Below are 24,800 nucleotides of genomic sequence, written 5' to 3'. Positions count from 1 at the left end.
AAGCTTTAATAATAATAATATAGCTTTGACAGGGCAGTTAATGGTAGCAACACTCGAGCGCCGCTAGCGGCCGTTAGAAAAATTACATAAATTGGCCGCATCACTGAATAATCCGCAGGGTTGAAAGTTAGGGAAAAAAGTAGCGGCTTATAGTCCGGAATTTACAGTAGTCTCAGAAACTAATAGATTTTTTAATTTACACAAGATAAGTGCTCATGCAAGATTTAAAATTGCATATTTAAATCGCAGATCTATTTGTGGCTCTGCAAAATATATGATTCACACCGGATTTCTTTTAACAATCCTCGATAAATTGGAAAATTGGCTTTGTAAGTCCTTAAAAAGCGCTTGAATTTCCCATGGCAAAAAAGGGTAAAAACCCTGAACAATGATTGCTCAATAACGGTGGGGACGCGTCCCCTTTGTCCATGCTAAAACGAAGCCCTTGCATTAAGCATCAGCTTCTGCTGCATTTTCCAGCCAGTGATTCGCTTGCAGGCTCACATTTCTAAAAAGTATGCTGTTTTGTGGCAAACACCATTTGTTCTTGTGTTGACTCCCTATGCTGCACTCTTAAAGCGGCATGCTGCTGTAGCAGCACGGGCTATCAAATACCGATGTATTGATTCCTTGCAAAATTGGAACCTGCGCGAAAGATGCACGAATGCAACCTACATCATCTAAGAACATGTGTTCTTGCTATTGTCAACATTCCTATGTGATTCCTCTGTTCCAGTGCACAGCACCAACATCTCAGCCTGCTCCCCACCATGCACCCCAACCTACGTATCAACCTGCCCCTCAACCGACACCTCACCACACTAACCCGACCCCAGTCGCACACTTGCAGAGGCTGGAGAGAAACGACAGCCCCGAAATGCTCGGCAATGCGGAATTGCCTCCCAGTCCAATGACCAACTCTACGCAGTCTACGTCTCCTAAACCCGATGCTTCCGAACTCTACATCAAGTCTAAGGCGATGCTGGACAGTCAGCGTACGTGTACCATCATTTTTTTTGTCAACAAATAGTTTTTTATCATCTAAATCAGGGATGTCCATTTTTTTCAGGCTAAGAGCTACTTTTTGTTACTAATTAGCGCAAAGGGCGCCCAGTTTGATATGCGTTTCTAGAATAACAACTTATCTTGTTATTACTATGTTGAGACTATGTTATTTTCTAGTCAATAATGGAAGCCGGGCTAAATAGACTTAGCCAAGCACTACAATTTCTTGTACTAGAAAATCACAATGACCCAGCACTGGTGAGCTATTTTATGAACAGGTCTGGGGGCACCCCAGTTGTGCTTTGGGGACACTACATTGGAGACCCCTTATCTGAACTGTCCCTTATAGGTTTAGATATTTTATTGTAGGTATTTTAGAGCATAATCATTTTCTAAATTTATCAATATTAAATGTATTGGAAAGAGGTCTAAATATAGTGGAAGCTATAGCTCTTGTTGGTGATAGGAATGAGTGCAGAGGTGTTGTAAAAGGATAGTGGGATGTTTATACATGTTCTAAGGGATGGGCAGGGCACCTCTATGATGCGGCAGGGGTAAACCAGTGAAAGCTGTCAGGCCCTGCTCTTGAACAGAACAGTGTGTTGTGTCACCCTGACCCGAGTGACATGGCCGATTTCTTGTGTCCCGTTTCATCCGGAGGGACGAAAGCATGACCGACGGGTGCCGAGGTGCTTAACTTGTTTGGGTGTTCGGGCATTTGGGTTGGCCATGGTCAAATTTTTAGTTTTTTGCTACTTTTTCCTTTTTCTTTTTTGTTTTTGTATGTCTTTGTCTTGCTGTCGGTCACCCCTCTCGAGGGATATGACCAAGGTAGGTAGGTAGTAGAAATGTATTATTGCTTTTGTATAAAAAAAATATCTCTGAGACTTTACGGTATACTTCCGTATTTGAGCGACAGTCATTGCTGGCCCAAAATCATAATACACTGTATGCAGTAGAATTGGACAGATGATAAAAGAAAAGGCATTAGAGCTTAACAATATTGCGAAAGACAGAAATGGACAGTGTTTCAACAAAATACTATACAAGCCCTTTTATGTACGTATACACATTATACCGAGTGGTTATTGATGCACAGTAGAGAGACTGTCCAACCTATCAGAATGCACTATGCAAATCAGTGGCATAGTTAGTGTGAAAAACCGTGTCATAATGAGAAGCTATAATGCCTTTCCGTATCTTATATATAGAACTAAAGGTCTAGTGGTAAAGTGTGATTTGGGTTCAATTTCTTTTGAAAACAATGTTTTGCGATTTTACTTATCTTATACTTATAGACTGGTTATTGCACTATTATATAGTGTAATTGTATAAAGGGCCTAACAGTTTAACTCTGTAGCTTTTACTTTAACCGCAATTTAATGCACCTTATAGTCTGGTACGCCTTATGTGTGATAAATATAAATGACGTAAGACTATTTTTCTGGGGGTTTGCAAAATACTGTAATCTTTTGATAAAAATAGTATTTTCTGGTCCTGTAAAAAGAGATTTTTTTAATAGTCATTTAGGATGTGTAGTAAGTTTACAGTTGAACTGCTCAGTCAGCAACCAACATTTCTTGTGTTGCTTCTCAATTCATTATTATGATTTTTATTATTGTTTTCTTCACCATAAGAAAAAGTTGACATCATTTTTTTGCCCCTTTCTATACCATTCCAAATAGTATTAATTTTTTCTGCGCTGTCGTATGGAAAGACAAAGTATCTTCTATTTTCAGTTTTTTTCATTTTTTAGTTTTTTGCCCTTATGAAATGACCCAATTCTGGGGACTTTTAAATGCATGACCTAGTTTTTGACTCGTCTTAAAAAAAGTAAACTAATTTTTGGGGCTTGCTTTGTACAACTTGACCCACTTTACATTAAAAATATTCCCTTAACGCAAACAAGTAAAAATTAACCTAAAAATTCACGTTACCGTGACAATATATAAAACTGGTATACCATTGCGTACTTTTTAGGACCTCCTTGTACATTGACCGCACCACTGGCATTTTATGTAGTGAATGTACAAATACATATATGATTTGAATAATAACAACAAAACGCCTGTTCTTTGGAAGAATTGAGCAAATAAACTAATGCACCACTTCAAAATATAAATAAAAGGGTGAAACCCTTCTATAAAGGATGTCTTACTTATTTTTTAAAGGGACAGTGGATGTTATTTAGTACATTCTTTAAAGACAATATTGCTTTAAACAAAAAGCAAAAATACATGAACTAAATGTAAACATGCCTTTAATAAATACTCATAGATCAAGAAATTAGCATGTATCTTACATAACAGCTTACATAACTGCCCGCCATCTTGCTGCTACAGCTACCCGAAAACAGTAAAACTACTGGGCAAAGAATTAGAAGTAAAATTGTCATTTTTAGTCTCTGTTGTTTGTAGTCTTACTTAGGCTTTTTTCTTTTGCAAAACACCTTACAGCAACTTCTAGTAGTCAAATAATGCACACTGTCCCTTTAAATCAGGGGTGTCAAACTCTTTTTAATTCGGGGGCCACACGATAGAACAAACATTCTGTCAGGGGCCGGACTAGTAGATTAAAGAGAAAGAAAAAGAGAGATAAAGAAATAAGAGAAAGAGAGAGGGAAAAGGAGAGAGGGCGGGACAAAGAATGAGAGAGAGGGAGAGAGCGTGAGAAACAAAAGAGATAAAAAGAGAAGTCGTGAGAGAGGGGGAAAGAAAGGCAGCGGAAGAAAGAAATCCAAAGAAAAATAGAAAAAAGGAAGGAGAGAAAAGAGAAAAGAAAGCGCGAAGGGTAGGATGAGAGAAAGAGAAAAGGAAAAAAGGAAGTTAGAGCAAAAGAGGTTAAAAAGACACCGAGAGAGAAAGAGACAAAGAGCAACAAAGGAAGAGTTTTAAAAAGACACAGAGAGTGAAAGAGACAGAGACAGATAGTGGAAGAAAAGGGGTGGAAAAGAGGGCGAGAGAGAGAGAGAAAGAGAGAAAAAGAAATACATGTACAGTGCCTTTGTTCGAGGCACCTTTCTTTGACAACATCAAGTTGACATATTTCAACCTGAAGCTTGTTTTTCTCTTGCGCTTCTCTGAGTGTTGTCTGGCGGGCCGGATTCAATCCCTTAGCGGGCCGGAACTGGCCCGCGGGCCGCCTGTTTGACACATGTGCTTTAAATGATGCCTAAAAAGCTATGAACATTTATTTTTACTATTCTTTGTTATTGTATGTGTTTGTCTTGCTTTAGGTCACCCCTCTTGAGGGATGTGACCAAGGTAGATAGATAGATAGATAGATAGATAGATAGATAGATAGATAGATAGATAGATAGATAGATAGATATAGATTGAAGATGGAATGGTCTAATGTTACCGTGGTAACTGTATTCATTAAAATCCAAATTTTGCAATTGGGGGCGGCAGTAGCTCAGGAGGTAGAGCGCTCGTCTTGGGATCAAGGGATCCCAGTTCGAATCCCTGCTTGTCCGTGTTACATGTCGAAGTGTCCTTGGGTAAGACACTGAACCCCTAATACCCCCAATAAGCAGGTTAGCGTCTTACATGGCTGCAATACAAGGCCGCTATTGGGAAATGTGAAGCACACTGTAAAGCGCTTTGGGAAGTCATTGACTTGAAAAGCGCTATATAAATGCAGATCATTTCATTTCATTTCAATTGTCTTTGGATAATAACAACAAACTAATGATTATGAAGGGTTTTTTTTTTATATTGTATATTGTTTCTCCTTTCGGACGAATGCAGATTTTTATTAAAAATTTCTCTGCAGCCGTAAACACGAAGGACCTGGATGTGTACATCAAGAGAAACCAAGAGTCTGGCTTTGGTTTCAGGGTTCTCGGAGGCGAGGGACCAGATCAGCCGGTAAGGAACTGCACGTGTCTTTGATTACCACATACAGTGGAACCTCGGTTCTCGACCATAATCAGTTCCAGAACCCTGTTCGAAAACCGATTTGGTCGATCACAGAAAATCGTTTTTCTTATTAAAAGTAATATAAAATAGTTTTAATCCGTTCCAACACCCTTAATGTTTAGCAAGAACTTAAACATGAAGCTAACCCAGGCTAATCGTACGTTAGCGTAATCTTCCGTACGAAAGATTACGCTAACATGAACGTGTAAAAATAAAAAAAAAGGATTATGAATAGGATTTCTTACCTTTGTGGTGGACGGTGGGGAAAGAAAAATCATCAAAAGTTTTTCAACCTCTTCCAAAACTTGCGGCAGTTGCTTGCTTATAGCGCTAACTTCCTTAGCCGCATCACTCGATTTCACAGCCTCCTTATTCTTTACTATCGTACTGATAGTAGATTTAGCCATGCTGTATTCACTAGCAAGATCGGAAATTCGTACACCTCTTTCATATTTAGCTATTATGTCTTTCTTAAAGGCAATAGTTGGACGAACAACTTTTTTTTTTTTTCACCTGTCCTGCGTGCACCAACCTTCTTCTGAGGCATAATTAGGGGCTAAAACACCCGTACGCCGCTCAGCATCGCACCCTAGCGTACCGGCGTTCGAACTCCGATTTTTCGACCGAACAGCGAAGCAAGAATTTCTCAAAATTTTTGGTCGAACACCGATTTGTCCGAACTGAGAGGCGTTCGAAAACCGAGGTTCCACTGTACTCAATTACTGCAGAGCACACAAAGGCATTTTCCCCGCCCTTGATTTCAGATTCACCACATGCACATTAAACGGTCCTTGTTCCTTTTTTGTTTCTGCAGGTTTACATCGGTGCCATTGTCCCATTGGGAGCGGCTGAGAAGGACGGGCGCCTGAGGGCAGGTGATGAGCTGCTTTGTATAGATGGCGTGCCGGTCAAAGGCAAATCGCATAAACAAGTGCTGGAGCTAATGACCAACGCTGCCCGCCATGGGCAGGTCTTGCTGACGGTCCGCAGAAAACTGACACATGCAGGTGGGTTGGCTGCCCCACTTTCTTTTTTTTGATAGACAAAATCACTTAAAATAACAGACAATTCTACGTGGTGTTTCCTGCCGTTTCAAAGTCAAGTCTTGTTTATTTGTTTAGCCCTTAATTACAAAGAGTCTCAAATGGCTGCCCTTGATCTAAAACCCAGTGTTCTAGTTTGCCCGCGTCCCTGCGTCCTAGACGCATCATTTTTGCTGGGGACGCATTGGGTCAAATCAACGTGCGTCCCCGGGACGCAACTTTTTTGACACCAAATTGTCATTACTACCCGATTACTTTTTTTTTTTAACAAATATTTACCGCACTCAAAACTTTTCGTCAGGCAGAACCGCCATCCGCCATTGTTGTTTTGGTCTCGCGCCGATCTCGACAAACGAGATCTCGTTGCTTCGAGATGACGTCATTGTTGTGGCGGTTGTCGAGTGAAAGAGAAGTATGCCTCCGAAAAAACAGTTGGTTTTAGGTGCAAATCAACCAAAAATTGGTAATTTCTTCAGTGTCGGTAATAAGTCGAAACATAACACAGAAAGTGGTTACAACGGCAATAATTGCAGCACAAAAAAACGGCGGATAAATTCTTCAGAAGACCGCGAAGGCAAGGAAAACATGTGTTTTGAAGCGAACGATTCGACGAAAGAAAATAAACAAAAGAATACTCTGAGCAAGAAAAGGACTTTTCTGCCAAAATGGACTAAATTATATTCCTGGTTACGCTATGAGGAGGATGATAAAGAATTGGACCTTGAGAAGGCATTACAACTATGGCGGGACAGCAAACCACAAAAAATATATGAACTGAAAAATTTAAAGTGATAACTGTTTTGTATTACCAATTAACTGTGATGATTAAAACTGCAAGAATATATAAATATTTCAGCAATATTATTTTGTATAGTGTACAATATTGTGAACTGAAAAATCTGAAGTGATAACTGCTTTGTATTACCAATTAACTGGGATGATTAAAACTGAATGAAAATATAGATTAATATAATTATTTCAGCAATAATATTTTGTATAATGTACAATATTGTTGTGAACTGAAAAATCTTGAAGTGATAACTGATTTGTATTACCAATAAAGTGTGATGATTAAAACTGAATGAATATATAGATTTATATTATATATTTGTCGCCGATTTACAATTTCAACCGCGATAACACTAAATTTTGGGGACCCATAGATCTCTGTTGGGACCCATCGATTTTTGAGCATGCGAGTCCCTGGGACCCATCACTTTTCAGAGGTAAAATGAACACTGGTGACAATGATGTTAATAGTGCACACTAGTCAAAATAACAAACTGGCATCCTATGCCATTTCCCAATCAAGTTTCCAATATTAAAAATGGAAAGAAGCAGAACATCATGCGGTTATGCAGCATAGAAAATGAATAATTGGACAACTGCCTGTGTTTGTCAGACGTCGGTGTTTGGGAAGCGGAAGGAATGCCGCATCCCCTTCAAGTGGCCCACACTCAGGTTGGCAGCTCCCCGACCACCCCCCGGGGGGAGCCTCCGAGGGCCGCCTATTCTTCTCGACAGGAGTCCTTTGACGTCACTCTGCATCGCAAAGACAACGAAGGCTTCGGCTTTGTCATCCTCACCTCGAAAAACAAGCCTCCTCCAGGAGGTCAGACATGCATTTATTCTCGCTTCGAACAAACAGAACTGTTTGTCATGTTCACTCGAGTTCAGAGGAGTTGCAGGAATATGAATCATTTCGCTGACAATTAGAACTTTTTTTAGTCTAGTCTTGAGCTCTGAATTAATATTAATCTTCATCTACCTTTAGACCAGGGGTGTCAAACTCATTTTAACTCGGGGGGCCACACGATAGAACAACCATTCTGTCGGGGGCCGGACTAGTAGAGAGAGAGAGAGAGAGAGAGAGAGAGAGAGAGAGAGAGAGAGAGAGAGAGAGAGAGAGAGAGAGAGAGAGAGAGAGAGAGAGAGAGAGAGAGAGAGAGAGAGAGAGAGAGAGAGAGAGAGAGAGAGAGAGAGAGAGAGAGAGAGAGAGAGAGAGAGAGAGAGAGAGAGAGAGAGAGAGAGAGAGAGAGAGAGAGAGAGAGAGAGATACAAGTAAAGTGTCTTTGTGAGAGGGACGTGGCTTTGGCAACATCAAGTTGACATATTTCAACCTGCATTTTATTTTGTTAATATCATCTTATTTATTTTATTACTTTATTTCTATGTTCAATTACTATTTGAATGTGTTTTAGTGGTCTTGAATATGTGTTTTATAGCTATTTACCTTACTGAGCTAAGATAAGCTGCGCAGAAAATGGATGGATGGATGGATGAGTTGGAGTAGAAAAACTCCAGGACACGTGGCTCTTGGGGACTGGGTTGGTCTATACAATCTACAGTATATGATTTCATGCCCCTTATATTCCGGTGCGCCCTGTGTATGAAAAACATGTGAAAAAAGAGGGAGGTGCCTTTTTTGGAGAGTCGTTGGGCGTTGCCCCAAAACATAAACAGAGCCGAAATATGACAAAAAGGGAACGTATTTATTCAACACATTCATCAACATACAAGCCACGTTCAAGCCCTTCTCAGAGAAGGTCAGCTTTTTTTATACTGTGTCCTCGTGGTTACGTAATGTTTTTTTCAAACTCGACAGTCTTTTTCCCGCCCCGACTTGGCTCAGTCAACACTGTGGTATTTCCTGTATCAACATTGTTTCATAACATCCAGATGTTTTCCATCAAGCCGACTTGCAGTTAATCCACAACACCTTAAATCCAGTGCGCCTTATAGTACGGAGAATACTGTAGTCACAATTTTTGTTGTCCATGTGTGCTTCAGTAATTCCTCACAAGATCGGACGCATCATCGAAGGCAGCCCAACCGACCGTTTGGGCCAGATGAAGGTGGGCGACCGAATCTCGGCCGTCAACGGTCAGTCCATCATGGAGTTGTCCCACAACGACATCGTCCAGCTTATCAAGGAAGCCGGAACTTCTGTTACCCTCAGCGTTGTACCTGAAGACGGTAGATCGGCGCCTTTTCAACAAAGTACGAGAGGCATTCTTTTGTTTTTAATACGGCCTGCTTGTGGCCTTTGCTCTTGCAGACAGCATGCCTCCATCCACCAGCAACTCCGCCATGCAGAGTCCGTCGGTGCATCCGAGAGCTGTCGGCCAGCAGCCGCCCAGCTATGCAGACAGGTATAGGTTAACCGCAATATCAAAGATGGAGTTTCTATGAATTAATAATGCCTCCAATCTTCTTAGTGCAGCCGGCGGTTCGTGCGTCAAGGAAAAAAGCGGAGATTAAAGGGAAAAAAAAAGATTACTGAGCAGTCGGGCTTCATTTAGGGCTGCGTTTTTTTTATCTTGCGACAGCAGTTTCCTACCTGCTTAGGGGCCGGTCACACAGACATTTGCGGCTGAATCACGGCTAAAATTTTGCGTTTTTTTTTTGCCCGTGGTTGCCCGGGATGGAAAATGCGCAAATTTGGCCAACCCGCTGTTCATCTGTGGTATGGCCGGAAAAAAAGACGCCGGCGACTGTTCCGCTTCCTCATCGCGTCATTTCCTCGTGTGGACCACGGGTATAAAAGCTCCCGAGCCGGTGTTGTGCCCATATCCAACTTCTACGCAACACCCGCACTGCCCCACCCCCTCGCGTGACTTTTTCATCCACGTTTACTAACGCATTTTGTAGAGTACGATCGCACTTTATTGTTATAATAAACGCGTTATATAGACTAGGATCTCCCAATTGTTATAATTAGCTCGCTTTATAGTTTTAATAAGTGTTTTATATAGAATACGATCGCTTTCGTTGGAAGCGCAGCAGAATGCGCGTACACGCGAGGGGGGGAGAATTTAGGGTTCGATTACGTTCACGCTCACAACAAAAACAAAGACGGAATGATTTGAGTTGTATTACATTTCCAACAAATGCAAGACGGAGTGGTTTTGGTCATAAGTTCGCCAATACTTTCCCTAAATGTGTGAAGAAACGAGGTAAATGTGGTTGTAGTAGCGAGGGTATGCAAATTTCGGCACCGGGCTGTTAAATTTATAACCGCACAAGACACAGCCACGTGATAATCAATATTTCAAGGTATGGCATCATTTTTATTTTAAAATCTTGAAAAGAAATGTCAAGAAATAAAATTGGATCAATACGAGATCTCTACGCTGACGGGGGGAGGGTGGGTTTAAGTGTTGTTGGTCTTTTATAATCATTATCCATTATCGATAAGTTCATAATACGCTTCAAAGCTTAGGAGTCGGGATTCTTACTCTCAGCCAATAGGCCAAGCTAAGGTCCTGGCATTAAAGCTTCGATGCGACCACTGCGAATGCACCGAAAGATTTATTCGAAATGAAGAGAAACTACGCTGACGGGGATCCATGTTCACCCCCTTGACGTCACGAGCACAACTGATGCTCGGCATTCGCGCTGTTTATACGCGGAGAAAGGCGTTTGACTGTCACACGCGTAACACGCTAATTTCACGTAATAACACCGCGATACAGGCGCAGAACATGCTATTACCATACTCCACCCACGATTACCTGCTGAAATTTCCCGTCCTACCCATGTGTAAGCACGCCCTGGCCGCGGCCAGAGCACGTCGTTTGCGCGTCATTTCCGCGTCATTTCCTCGTGTTGACCACGTGTGCGGCACGCGGTTTAACACGTGCTCAAACTTTTGAGCAGCTCAAAAGTTTTGAGCGCGGCCAACCACGTGAAAATTTCCGACCGCGAGTAAAGCACTGCTCTATCTCGTCTATATGGCGGTCTCAAAACGTCCTACAGCGCTCAACAGCTACTGCCTCACGGCCAGAAATTTCTGGCCGTAGTTTAGCCTCAATACGCCCGTGAAAGGCTGTGTACCCGCGCTCTGAAGAATTGAGCAGCGCCTGACAGTTTCGCGCTGCCACGTGCGCGCGAATTTCCGACCTCGTGTTAAGCACCGCTGTATCTCGTCTGAATGGCGACCTCAATGCGTCCAATAGCGTCCGCCTCAGAGGCAGAAATTTCTGGCCGTGATTCAGCCGCAAATGTCTGTGTGACCGGCCCCTTAGTATACCAATTTGGCCCATTGAGATGCATGGCAAAGATGTGACCCGTGTGGAGTTTGGGAGCATTGAAAAGTTCCTGTTACAAGTGCTGAAGCTTTCGTAGTCACGCAGCACTGAAATGAGTACAAATTGAAAGGTGGTGTCCGTAATTTCAAAAGATACTACTTGCTGACGCCATCTCCTGGCTGAAATCATTATTGCAGCCTCTGTCAAGCTGTTGTGTGTTGCGTGCACCTGCGTGTCCTTTTTAGATACGCCCCAATAAACTCTTCTTCTTCTTTATTTTTGGGGGTTTAGGTTGGCATTTGGACTGTATTTGAAACAGTCATTTTTAACTTTCACCATTTTCACACTAGAAATAGGAAAATCTCGAGCAAATTACTCATCCCCCTTACCCCCTTACCTTCTTTCTTCCAGCCTAATATGTTTCGTGGCCATAACACTCATGTTATAAAATTATATGAAAGCAGATATGTGTGGTAAAAAATATATCTAAAGGCTCTTTGAACTCAGTTGGACATTGTTATACCATACTCAATGGAGAAAATATTTAATATAAACACATTTTAAGGACACCTCAAACTACACACCCCAAGATGGGGAGCGTGTATTGTCACATGATATTACTTCTTATAGATTAAAATATTATTACAATTGTGTAAACGCTTTATATGTATTGTCTTGAATGACAGTCAGTGTGAAAGAACAAAAAAACAAAATGTCACACCAGAACAGGTCATCCAGCTATAAAAAATCTAGAAATGTATTCCAAAACACTCTTAAAGATCAATCCACTTGTTACTTTTCTAAATATTACAGGGAAATTGTGTATAATTTCACAATTAGATATTGTGTAGTCAAATCGTCTTAAAGGGCTACACAGACCACTACTACATCATTCCCTGTTCTGGAACCAACAATAAATTCAAGTATTTATTACCTGTATTTGGATTTTCTAACAGATTTTTTTCAAACAAACCGTTGAATTATATTAAGTGCTACAAAGCACAAGGAAAAATGAAAACTATGGAGGCTCAAGGTGACCTAACTACAACATTTAAGTTTTTTTTTTCTCGACCTTTCACCTAGTTTTTGTTTCTTTGGGGTGCCCATAGCCAGTGTCTGAAATAACGTCTGCCCGGACGCCCGGGGCGTGCATTTTTTACGTCGGGCGTACAACTTACAAAACGTCTCCGCCTGAGTGGCCGACAACTTTTTCAAGAGAAAAAAAAATGAGATTTTTTTTCAAATCAAACGTTTGCTTTATTCCGATTTCAAAATTGGAAATTTCGGAATTTCCGTTCGTTTGGCAATTTGCATACTCGGCAGCAAATCAGAAGCCTGCATCAAATAACTTCGTGCTTTCGGACTTTCCCGTGCGTTATGAGGTCGTGAATTTGCATATCATTTTACAAAGTAGGCGCACAGAGAACACAAAAAAATGAATAAGTGGTTAGGAATCGAGCCAAAACCTCAGCCCCAGAAGAAATATTCAAAAGAAGCTAACCAAATTTATGACGCTACAAAACGTAAACGTACATTAAGAGCATCGTGGAAAGAGTTCACGTCGCTTAGCAGACGAGGCAATGCAAACATTGCATGAATGAAGATGAGTAAATACAGGTACATACTGATGGCAGATGGAAAACAGCAATGTCATATACATGCAATGAATGTTACAAGTAGATTTATAATAAACTTAATTTTAAAGTGTTGTTCTGTTATATATTCTAATTATCAATCCTGAGTAATTTGCAACATTTTTTTTTAATTTGCGATTAGTCGTCTTATTGTGTTTCAAGTTGTGAAAAATGGCGCAGGCGACTTTATGGCTAGGCCGGCAACTTTTCAGAGTTGTCTCCCCTGGTGTCCGCCAACTTTTTGTCATGAGTTTCAGACACTGCTATTTACAATTTGTTATTTTATTTTTTTCTGGAGCAGGAACAGTGACATGGGAACAATAAACCCGACGGGCTTCAGGCAGGTGAGACAGCATTTTCCTGACATTCCTCTCAGTTCATGTAAAAGTTCATATTTTCCAAATCCCTGTCATATACCTGAACTGATTTTCCTGCTAAAGGACGGTTTTGTCGTGGAGCTGGACCGTAGCCAGAAGGGTTTCGGCTTCAGTCTGAGGGGAGGAAAAGAGTACAACATGGGCTTGTTTATCCTACGCCTGGCTGAGGATGGGCCCGCACTGAAAGATGGAAGGATACATGTGAGTTGTTGCTGTTTGTGTAGACTATTTTTATTGTAATTTTTTCCCCCATTATTCATCAAATACATGGTTAAAATGAATTCAGAATCAACAACTTTGATAAACAATTGAAAAAACAAAAGGGGGAAATAAGGGCTGTTGGGAAAAAAGCCAAAGCTTATTGCAATGGTCGACTTGTCACCAACTTTTGAAACAATCAGACGAATAATAATGTAGCATGAAGTTGATTTAAGTCAAGTCATGTTCATGGGTCTCAAAGGGCTTTACAGACTATTATGACACCATCCCCTGATCTAAAACCTACATGAGGGCAAGGAAAACTAAAAACCTTAAATGAGGAAAATGAAGAAACCTTGTGAAGGGACCACACATGAGGTAATCCCCCTTCCAGAATGACTAGATTCTAGAACATTTAATCTCAACACCCATCTTATACAGGCACTTAGATAGGTTACCCCAAATGTGAAAACTTTGAATTTTTTGTTTTGCTGCTCAGCAGTATCATGTTACACTCTACCAGGCCAGAACAACATTCAATTTCAGCACAATGTCTGTTTGAAGGGTTGACAAAAAAGTGCCCAAAAAGTAGACTCAGCACCTTTGTTTTATTTAACTCTGCAATTTTGTCCAGAAAGCCATTCCACTCTCCCTGTCAGGACCAGAACGGAGACAGGACCCACTTGCGTTGCGTTTTTCACAAGTTTTATTGGAAGAAAGAGAAAGGGCTGCGCCCACGATCTGGTGTTCGCTGGACGCGGGAAGCAAGTCGCTTTGGTACTCTGATTGGGCTCTGAATGCGGAAGTGGATCTTCCGTGGCGAGCTATGGCGGTGTCAGGGACGGAAAATGCGGGTCGGTAGCCGGGACAGGAGAGCAAAAACGTGGTCAGGGTCGGAAGCGAGTCGTAAGCCAGAATAGGAGAGAAGACATAGACAAAAAGGGGTCAAAAGCTGGGACGGGAGAGCAGACGTGGTCAGGATCAAAAACGGTTCGAAGCCGGGGACACACGGGAGCCAAAAAACGGTTGAGGTGGGAGTCAGGGTCGAAAAAGGCTTGCCTAGTGTTTACTGAGGTTCACAGATAGACTGACAAAAGGGGACAGACAGGACTGGGTTCAAATACTGATCGGGAGCCAATTAGAACCTGCGGCAGTTGGCGCCAAAAGAGTGGGCACAGCTGAGTCACATCAGTAATCATGACACTCCCAGCCGAGAACAGCATTGAATATCAGCATTATGTTTTATAGGCAGTCAGATAGGTTACCCTAGATGTGAAAACCGCCCCGAAAAAAGCTGATTCTGCTATTTGGTTTGGTTCGACTCCGCATCTTTCCCAGAATGACACGTTACTCTGTATTTAACACATAAAAAGGGCGCAACGCTCCCAAAAATATAGTACTGTTTTAGGTCCTGGTCTGCCAAAGAAACGAGTACGACAACCCTGGGAGACGAAATGTTGTACAATTAGTTGCAGCCCTAATTGCAACCATGAGTCATTTGAAATCGAATGGATATTTGTCTATATTTGTGAATTTTAGGGAATAGGTTAAAGTATAGTTCAGGAGAGTCAAGTCAAGTCGTTTTTATTTTCATAGCCCTTAATCACTAAGAGTCGCAAAGGGCTGCACAGGTTATTGCAAACCACAGACTATTATTACAGACTATTATTACACCATTCCCTGGTATAAAACCTACATGAGGGCAAGGAAAAACTCAAAAACCTCAACATGAGGAAAATTAAGAAGCACATGAGGTCATCCCCCTTCCAGGATGACCAGGCTGCAATGGATGTTGCAATAACAAATAATACACAGATATTGTCAACAAATAATATAGGTTATTCATATGCTATAGAGTAGAGGTGTGTTTTAAGCTTAGATTTAAACATTTCCACTGAGGTTGCAGATCGGATCTCAGGGGGAAGAGCATTCCACAGCACCGGTGCCCGGATGGAGAACGCTCTCGAACCTGGGGAAATATTCTTAGCTCTTGGAATCACTAGTAGACCGGCGCTTTCAGAAGAAAGGCTCCGGACCGGAACATAGGGGGAAATTAAATCTGAAAGATAAGAGGGAGCAAGTCCATGCATGATTTTGTATAATACCAAGAGAACCTTAAAATCAACTCTTAAGCTAACAGGGAGCCAATGCAGGTTAGCTAAAATCGGGGTACCGTGATCAAACTTTCTTGTCTTGGTTAAAAGCCTCCATGCAGCATTTTGTACTAGCTGAAAGCTCTTGATTTTGGACTTCGGGAGACCGAAGTGTGAATTCTAATCTCCGCATCCGACTGAGACAGCATAGGGCGAATTTTAGCAACGATGCGAAGATGGAAGAAAGCTGTTCTAGTAATATTCTTAATGTGTTTTTGAAAGGACAGATTGGGGTCAAATATGACACCTACATTTTTGACTGAGTCTCTCTGGGAGATAATACATTTGTTAATGTTCAGAGCAGTTTTTGACAACAAGTCACGGCATTTAGATGGACCAATAATTAACGTTTCGATCTTTTCAGAGTTAAGGCGCAAGAAGTTGAGGTCTGCTTTGCAAGTATTCTTTTTAATGGCCGAATCCAGGCTGAAATGTTCCGAAACTTTGAAGTTTTGGTGCACGTAGTTGATGTTGATGCCACCATTTCTGTATGTTTTTGTTACCACTCGAGACATAGACGGTACTGGCTACTGCGCAACTCCGAACAGAGATTATAATCTTGTCCAGCAACAATGAACATGCAAATTTTTGTTTGTTTCTATAATCGATTTTTTTCTACAACGTCGACTAATAATTGCAGACTGAGTGTAGAGATTAAGTACCGTAAAATCCGAACTATAGAGCGCACCTGATTATAAGCCGCACCCACCACATTTTAAGAGGAAAACCGCTTTTGTACTTACATTAGCCGCACCTGTATATAAGCCGCATGCGCCCACATTACAACGTGTAACACAATCACAAAATTGACCCAAACCCTATTTTGAGTCCCGCGATTTTAACTGAACTCAAAGTGCACAGTTTAAAAACCACAGCCGGCAAAATGAACGGAAAATGATACCGGTAGTTAAAATTTGATGCAGACCTGCACAGTCCAGGTTCCGTTAAAAGTAATCCAAGGAAAAAAAGTGTATATTTCCAAAGGTAAGGGTGGGAAAAATATATATCCACCTTTGTCTGCCTTGTCCACAAACACTCACCTTTACCGGTCCCCACTTCCCGTCATCCCTGTGTCTGTTACGCCCCTTCTTTTTAATTGGTCAGTGCAAGACTTATCAGAATAAGTGTCCAAAATAAATACAAATAAATACATTACAAAAATATACAGTTGCAAATACATATTATACATGGTTACACATATTTACAAAGAAAGACGGTACACCGAGAGAGTTTTCAAAGCTTTAATAATAATATCATAACTTTCCTCCCAAACCGTGCCTGTGAAGGGTAGCAAAACGCTACTAACAAGACGCTCGCAATTAGGTTAAAGTGCCTGTTAAAATAAATATACCATTCATATAGAAATCACGGTAAAATATTCCCATCTTCCTCCCTACAACTGTCGTCATCAAAGTTGTCCTCCTTCAGTATGGGAAAGAGAGTTTGCCATATAAACGTCTTCCCACGCTCCCTTATTCAAAAACACGCCAGCAACACGCTCGCAAGGTAAAGTTTGCGTGCAATAGCTCTGTTTCCTTCTTTATCGGACTGTTCGATTGCGTTTAGCTTGTAAGCTGCGTCATGTGCCTTGAACTCGAGCGCCGCTGGCGGCTGTTAGAAAAATTACATAAATTGGCCGCATCACTGAATAAGCTGCAGGGTTTAACCTTTGGGAAAAAAGTAGCGGCTTATAGTCCAGAATTTACGGTACATGACAGAAAAAGTAAACCATGCTTTTGCTTCACAGGTGGGTGATCAGATTGTTGAGATCAATGGTGAGGCCACTCAGGGCATCACACACACTCGGGCAATCGAGCTGATCCAAACGGGCGGAAATAAGGTTCATCTGCTGCTTCGACCCGGCCAGGGTTTGGTTCCTGATCACAGTGAGTGACACCCGACAAGCTCGCTCTCCGCTAGCTGTGCAAAGAGATGCTTAGTGTGGAATATTGCCCATATGCTTCTTCTTGCCACGCATGCGCAGCAAGCTTTCTCTCTCGCCTTTTAGCTTTAAGCTCGCAAGCTTTCTCATGCTCCTATATCTGACTTGCCTTCTCTTTGTTTTTTTTCCATTGGCACGGCTTCCTGTTTCTTTTTTTTTCTCTCCTTCCTTTAGGTCTGAACTCGTCTTCCAACCTGTGCTTCTACATGAAACAAGAGCATCACTAAAGGCCTCACTGCCTTTCTTGGTCTGTCCCTAAATAACCGCGGTAAAACCTTGTGCTCCTCTCCTTCTTCCCAAGTGATTGCTCTGCTTCCAGATTTAAGTGTGTTCCTTCTGCTCACTTGCTGTCCAAATGACAGAACGGTTGCCTTCGGCAGAACATTTCATTATGTACTCAATATAGTTAAACCAAAGCAGTGAGTTCTAAAGAACAAAAAACCTGCTGGGCTTCGGAAGTAGCTATTTCGGATGCCAATGGACACATAGCTGTGGGACAATTAGATTTTGATTAAGAACTATGCATTCTGGAAACGTATTTGTGTGATTTTAATTATGTTTTATGGATTCTCTTTCAATACTATTTTTTTGTAAACCGATACAAGTATAAGTGTTCAACTCTTGAGTAGTCAACTACAAACACAGCCCTACTTACGAATAAGATAGGTCCGAACGATTGTTCGTAAGTTGAATTTGTTTGTAAGTTGGTTCAGTGCTATATTTTGTATGTTTAAGGTTGATATAACTATGTTTAAGGCTTGTATAAGTAACCTGTATTGTTTTGTGCTAAAAAAATAAAAATCTCATAAAATAATATTTTATATAAAGATGAGTTTAACTTACTTTTGGAAGATGGGCTTCAAGAGGTCCTCCTCCGTGGTAGAGCGTGGACGAAGAAAAAGCAATCCAACCATTTTCTCAACCGCATCAAGCTTTCCTATTCCACTTTCCTTTCAAAAGAAACAGCTCACCTCTTCTTCACATTTTACACCAACCATATTGAATGGATGCACGAGATATTAAACAATAAAAAGTTCTTAGCGCGCTAGATATACAGTACACGTAGTATGTTTACACACGAACTAGGAAGTAGAAGCCGGATTTCTTATTCGGGGTGGATGCTTGGGTGACCTCTCACAGCGCCACATGGAGGAAAGAAGCACTACAGTAATGTCCTCTACTCAGAAAAAGGTGCACACAATAACAAAATCTAACTTACAGCAATGTCCAGATATTTTTCGACATCCCGAAAAAAATGATCGTATCTACCGTTTCTCGTAAGTCGAATGGTGGTGAGTAGGGGAGCATCTGTATACCGATTCAAAGTACAGTAATCATTTGCTTTTCGCAGGGAATTGTTTAAAAAAAGAGCCTGTAATAGGCAAAATCTGTGAAGTAGGAACCTTTTCTTTTAACAATCAATTTCAAATTAAATATACTATTATCCACTGAATTCAAAGAGCAAACCCTTTTCACAGGCCCTAATGTTGATGAACATAGTCGTGTCTTCACCATGTCACCTGCCACTGAAATAGTCCATGTCACATATCATTGGAAAGCTTAAACTCTTTAAATTCAAGATATGATGACCATTTCAAAATAGAATCATCACTAAAATGTCACGATCAGTCTGAGACAAGATACACGAAAACTATTACTCACCCAGAGGTTCTGTGAAGTTCTACTCATGACACATTTCCACGCAAATATGGTGTGGTTAAATTCACGAGAGTCCAATTAGTCTGTGTAAGATATTTACTCCAAAACACATGATAATGCTGACAAATTTAAAAAAAAATCCGCCTGAAAGCATTCCTGCATCGTTTGACGATCCCTGTTGCAATCCGTCTGTTTCGCTCCAAAACTGTCTTTTAAAAATAAAAACACTTACGATATAGCTGTTAGCCTCTGACCTTTTGATTGACACGACTCTTGGCCAATTGCTAGCTTTTTTTCATGCTCCTTAGCCTGTGACAACATATGTGGTCTTGTATTGAAAAAAATAGGTCATTACCTCTTTTGGCTTCAAAACTCTTTAGCCACTAGTGACCGATTCTAATGTGGATTGACACTTTGGTTAGCCAATCATAATTCCCAATGTAATTTTACAGTCTGTATCAAAACGTTTTTGCTCAATTATCACTCGAAAGTGTGCACAATCATAAATTGACTTCAGAAAGGGAAGTCAAGCGTTTACAACTCTTTCACTCTCATTGCATAGGCCGCAGGGTTGAAAGCTTGTGACAAAAGTTGTGGCTTATAGTCAGGAATTTACGTTACCATTTATACTAACACTATTGATTGCACTATGCATTTCAGGATACCAGACAAAGTTTTTGGGCTACAAACACTCGAAATTAACTTACAGAGCAAGTTGTCATCCTACTGAGAATCATAATTGATAAATTTCTGATAAATGGACTTGAGTGGACAGCAATGAAAAAAATAATAACTAGTAAATGTGTTTAAAATCCGAAATAAACTAAATCAGAATAGAAAAGAATTGAACATTCATTGTCTTTGTCACATAACACTAAAAACGTCAAAGTCAAAGTGCACACTAAATAAAATCTGTTCATATATTGGGAAAAAAAGCCCCGAAACATCTGTGCATCTAAAATTATAGAAAAATATTGACATTCTGAGTGAAGATGAAAATTATAGATGTGCTACACTTAATTATAGGGGCAAAATGAAACCTTTTAAGGGAAAACCTCTAGTGCCCTGAACATTGTTAACATTGCTAAAACCTAACATTTATGACAGTAGTTAGAATATCTCACCTTTGAAATACAAGATCAGTATTGGCGGAATTAAATACTTAATTGGCATTGAGTGGCTCCAGCATGGTGATTAGAGAATCTGAAATCAAAGTAGTTTAGATAACTGCAAAATTTGACAAGAACCCCCTCTGTGTGTTCACTGGCATCCTCTCACCACAAGATGAGGAATTTTCACAAGTTGTTGTGTCTGGAAATTGAGCACGATAACATCAATGGCTTTTTCTCTGTCTTTACTAAGCTTCATATTGCTGTGCTGCTGAAAGACAAGTGTTTTTTTCCCTGAATGTGTAAAGAGGTGTGGCATTTTCAGCTTACTTTGTACTATTTGTTTGGCAGGTTCCAAGGATAACGTAACCATTCCAACCTCGAGCTTGCCCAAACACTCTGCTACCGATGGCCAGTTGTCGTCTCCAACCTATCCGTCCTCCGTCTCTATCTCTACCTCGGAAGTGTCCCCGTCCTCACCGCCGTTTGCCTCCCCTGATGAGTTCTCCAGAACAGAGCCGCGGCATACCGGCTCACCAGGGAGGGAGCGTCAAACTAACAGGATCAAAGGACAATGGGCTTCCACTAAGAGGACCACAAACAGAAGTGACTCTAAGGCCGCCAGTCCCAAAAGAGCCTCTGAAAGCGGGGCGGATCGCGCTGACAGAAAAACCCAGCACTTATCTTCAGAGGACATCAGCAGTGATCGAAAGAGGGACCGCCGCTCTTCGAGCCCCAAGAAGAGCTCCAGGAGGGAACATGACGCGGCTGTGCCCGTCAAGAACCAGGAGGAACCCCAAAGCCCCCGTCGCCCAGCGGGACAGCAGCCGGCAGGGGAAAGGCGAAGGACCAAGGAGGAAACTGCTGCAACTTACCGGCCCGAGAGAGCCGCTCCGGAAAGTGATCGCCACAAAAAGGGCAAAAATGCTGAAGGGGCGCCGGTAAAGTCACATGGTAACAGGGAGAGGTCAGGATCAGACGGGGACACGCTTAGCCGCAGAGGCGCAAAAGAGAAGGAGGGTCACTCGCACAGGTCGCCTGAAGATCCCGGCAAAAAAGATCAGAAGGGTGCCAGCGGGAGTGTGCAAGACCCCAGCAAGAAGCCACCCATCACGCCGGGTCCTTGGAAGGTTCCCAGCCCCAGCAAGATCCAGTCCCAGGTGGACACTGCATAGCAAAACGTATTCTTTCTCACTTCGGAGAGGCTTCGGAGTTATCTTGCCTATACGTTTTTTGTTGTTGTTCAGTCCGCTTCTTAATTGTGTCTTGAGGTGCGCATGTTGCCACTCACTGTGAGACTCAGATAATTCATGTGATTCGAAGGTCGAGGCTTATTCCCGTGCCGGCTGTTTCCTAGGCTCATGGATGAATTCTTGGAGTCGCTTTTCATTCCATAAACTGACCGCTTCCACTTAAGATTCCCAACTTCCGTGTTTCTATCAGCGTATTGGCGGCTTTTCGCAGAGCATTTGTGTAACTCAAGCGACCGGACACTTGTGCTGATTGTTGTGGTGTTCGATATGTGTCGATAATAATGTAATTTATTGAAATCATATTTTTCCGCACAATTGCTGAGTCGGCAATATTTTGGGAGGGTCGGGCTTGTCACCCATTCTCGCAGTGTGATTGACTCTCACACACAAAGAGAAATGTGATATCGAAATGTCCCATGCGGGTACAGCTGTAAGTACTGCACAATGTATACATCTGATTTATTTTATTATGTGACCCACATGGGTCAAATTAGCAGCTCTGTGTTTTAGGTTCATGTGGATATTGTACGTTTGCAAGCTTTTCTATGTTGCTGTAGCATTGACTCAATCTACTAGAACATTATTAATCCATGTGTTTACGTCTTCGACACAGATTTTATATCCATTGAATTAACAGAACGTGTGATTGTAAAAAGTGCGTGCGCTGACTCGAGCATTCTCCGAGACTCTATCTATCTATCTACCTTGGTCATATCCCTCAAGAGGGGTGACAGACAGCAAGACAAACACATATCCATAAACAAAGAACAGGAAAAAGTAGCAAAAAACACACACAAAAATTTGGGGCCATGGTCAACCCAAATGCCCAAACACCCAAACAAGTTAGGCACCTCGGCACTCAAGTCGGTCTTGCTTTCGTCCCTCCGGAGGAAACGGGACACAAAAAAGCGGCCATATCACTCGGGTCAGGGTGGCACAACACACTCTTCTGTTCAACAGCAGGGCCCGACAACTTTCACTGGTTTACCCCTGCCGCATCATACGGGTGCCCTGCCCATCCCTTTGAACACGTCCAAACATCCCACTATCCTTTTACAACACCTCTCCACTCATTCTCTGAGAATGCTCCACTATTTTCATCATCAAACAAGGCTACCACGTCATTCTAACCTTTTTTTTTATTTTCAACTCACGATTACCAACATTATTTCTTAAATGAAGAGCTTGGTTGGAATGGACACCAGTGGTAGAGTTCTTTTTAAACGCTTTTTAATTCAAACTAATGTGTTGTGTTCTTCTGTGAAACAACCTAGACCTTTTCTAGGAGTGGTGCAATTGGGATTGGAAAATTACAGCATTTGTTTTAAAAAAAATAGCCAAAATTGTTTAAATAACCTGCATTTTATGAAAGGTAAATTTTACCATTGCACTGATTTTGCTGCTCTTGGGCACTGTGTCTCACACACACTGTTTCTTCTCGCTGGTTGCCATGCGAAGCGTTCGACTGCCTCTCTTGAAGGATGTACAGGAAAAAAAACATGCTTTCATCTGTGTTCTCTGTGGTGTTGATATGATACACCCCTGTACCGTTTACCGTGCATTCCATTTCCATGTAGAAGACTGTGGCCTTGTATCGCTCAAACATATATAAGAAAAAAATACGTTTCAACATTGCGGTTAGATGTAAATGTTTGTAAACTGTACAGCACCTGTATAAATCTTTGCATTCATGCAGAAAAAAATTATCACCTGTAAATTGTTTCATTATTTTTTTAAGGGAACTGACAGGAAAACATAGAAAATTGGTGACAATACATAATCTTGCATTCTGATCATGCACTGATGAATAAAGGTTTACTGAAGAAACAGATGTGTGTGTGTTGGTTGATTTGTTAATGTACGCGGTTGTATCTATCTATCTACCCTGGTCATATCCCTCGAGGGGTGACCGACAGCAAGACAAACACATACAAAAACCAGGAAAATTTAAAAAAAAAAAAGGAAAAAAGTAGCAAAAAACACAAACATTTTTGGACCATGGTCAACCCAAATGCCCAAAAACCCAAACAAGTTAAGCATCCCGGCACCGAAGTTGGTCATGCTTTCATCCCTCCAGATGAAACGGGACACAAGAAAGCGGCCATGTCACTCGGGTCAGGGTGACACAACACACTCTTATGTTCAACAGCAGGGCCCGACAGCTTTCACAGGTTTACCCCTGCCGCATCGTACAGGTGCCCTGCCCATCCCTTAGAACACTCCAAACATCCCACTATCAATGTACACGGTAATAATAAACTTGATTTTAAAGTTTTGTTCTGTTATATATTCTGATTATCAACAGGGTTAGGTAGGGTTACTTTAACTGGATTACTTTCAATGACTTTTGGATTACTCCAATACCAAATATGCTAATAAAAGACAAAAGAAACTAAATATGAATAAAATTATGACTCACAACACGTGGTAAGCTACACAATACAGCTTTATTTATATCTGTACACTGAAGGACACTGAGGGAAACTGTGGGAGTCAGATCCATCGACATTTCGTTCTGTATACACGTGTACTAGAATGACAATAAAGTAGATCTGAATCTGAATCTGAATCTGAATCTCTCCTGGCTTTGATCTCTTTGACCTCCGGCAAAACTAACATAAAATGCGACAGAAACAAAATGAAAATATATCCAAACAGCTTGCCAACATTATTTTTGCCGTTCCATGTATTCCGTTACTCCCCAAGCCTGCACAAAATTTAGTCATTTTATTCATCCTTTTTAACTTCCTTTTTTCCTTTTCTCTCTTTTCCCCCTCTCTCACGACTTTTTATCTTTTTTCTCTCACTGTACTTGTATCTGTCTGTCTCTCTGTCCCTCTCTCTCTCTCTGTCTCTCTCTCTGTGTGTCTCTCTCTGTCTGTCTGTCTCTCTGTCTGTGTCTCTCTCTATCTCTCTCTCTCTGAGGCGCTGGGCAAATTCACAATGAAAAACCCACGTAAAGCCTAACGTAAATGCTTTACATAACATGGCGCACAACTGAATATGTCTAAATTTCAGGTAAGTGCGCTTTAAAAAATATAAAAAATTATTATTAGGCCGTGCGCTCACGTGCCATAGGTTGCCGACCCCTGCTAAACCAACAGCTTTATCAAACACCGATGTTATGCCACCAGGCCTTCAGAATTGTTTTTGAAGGCCTCTGTGTACATTTCTGAGCCTGACAGCAAGTAGTGGTTGAAATGTGATTGGTTGTATACCTAAATATAAAAGCACATATCTGGAAGCAGCGTAACCAGAGGAAAACCAATTAAAAGAAGGTAAAAGACTATTTGGATTGATTTAATGAATATTGATGGTCAAAATATGATTAACATCACATGATTCAAATATTTGTAAGGCCAACAAGGCCTTGCAGGCTCTGGCGGCCCACCACTGTGTTTTAATATTAATCCATGTCTTCGATTTTGTAATATACACTTTGAATTTTTTTATTTCACGCATATCACAAATTTACTA

General features: G+C 41.3%; 1 protein-coding gene across 4 annotated transcripts in view; it reads left to right on the top strand.

The window, feature by feature from the left end:
- Positions 1 to 23,154, top strand: part of magi3a (membrane associated guanylate kinase, WW and PDZ domain containing 3a) — a 154,170-nt gene extending 131,016 nt beyond the window's left edge. The window contains exons 12-22 of one of the 4 annotated variants that reach the window (XM_088330693.1): positions 737 to 995; positions 4,780 to 4,874; positions 5,740 to 5,932; positions 7,371 to 7,580; positions 8,759 to 8,944; positions 9,027 to 9,120; positions 12,931 to 12,976; positions 13,073 to 13,210; positions 17,108 to 17,246; positions 17,477 to 17,570; positions 20,422 to 20,566. In XM_088330693.1, the coding sequence (XP_088186819.1) occupies positions 737 to 995; positions 4,780 to 4,874; positions 5,740 to 5,932; positions 7,371 to 7,580; positions 8,759 to 8,944; positions 9,027 to 9,120; positions 12,931 to 12,976; positions 13,073 to 13,210; positions 17,108 to 17,246; positions 17,477 to 17,529 (1,413 nt within the window). In that variant the 3' untranslated portion in view covers positions 17,530 to 17,570; positions 20,422 to 20,566. Of the gene's footprint in view, positions 1 to 736; positions 996 to 4,779; positions 4,875 to 5,739; positions 5,933 to 7,370; positions 7,581 to 8,758; positions 8,945 to 9,026; positions 9,121 to 12,930; positions 12,977 to 13,072; positions 13,211 to 17,107; positions 17,247 to 17,476; positions 17,571 to 20,421 lie in introns of all 4 variants that reach the window. The other 3 variants (XM_088330691.1, XM_088330690.1, XM_088330689.1) reach the window with 3 other exon arrangements.
- Positions 23,155 to 24,800: the final 1,646 nt, after the last annotated feature.

This window comes from Urocampus carinirostris, chromosome 3, assembly GCF_059441175.1.
Source record: "Urocampus carinirostris isolate Australia breed hairy pipefish chromosome 3, RoL_Ucar_1.0, whole genome shotgun sequence".
Taxonomy (NCBI): Eukaryota; Metazoa; Chordata; class Actinopteri; order Syngnathiformes; family Syngnathidae; genus Urocampus; species Urocampus carinirostris.
Note: the sequence above shows the minus strand (reverse complement) of the source record. Positions and strands in the feature narration are given on the sequence as shown.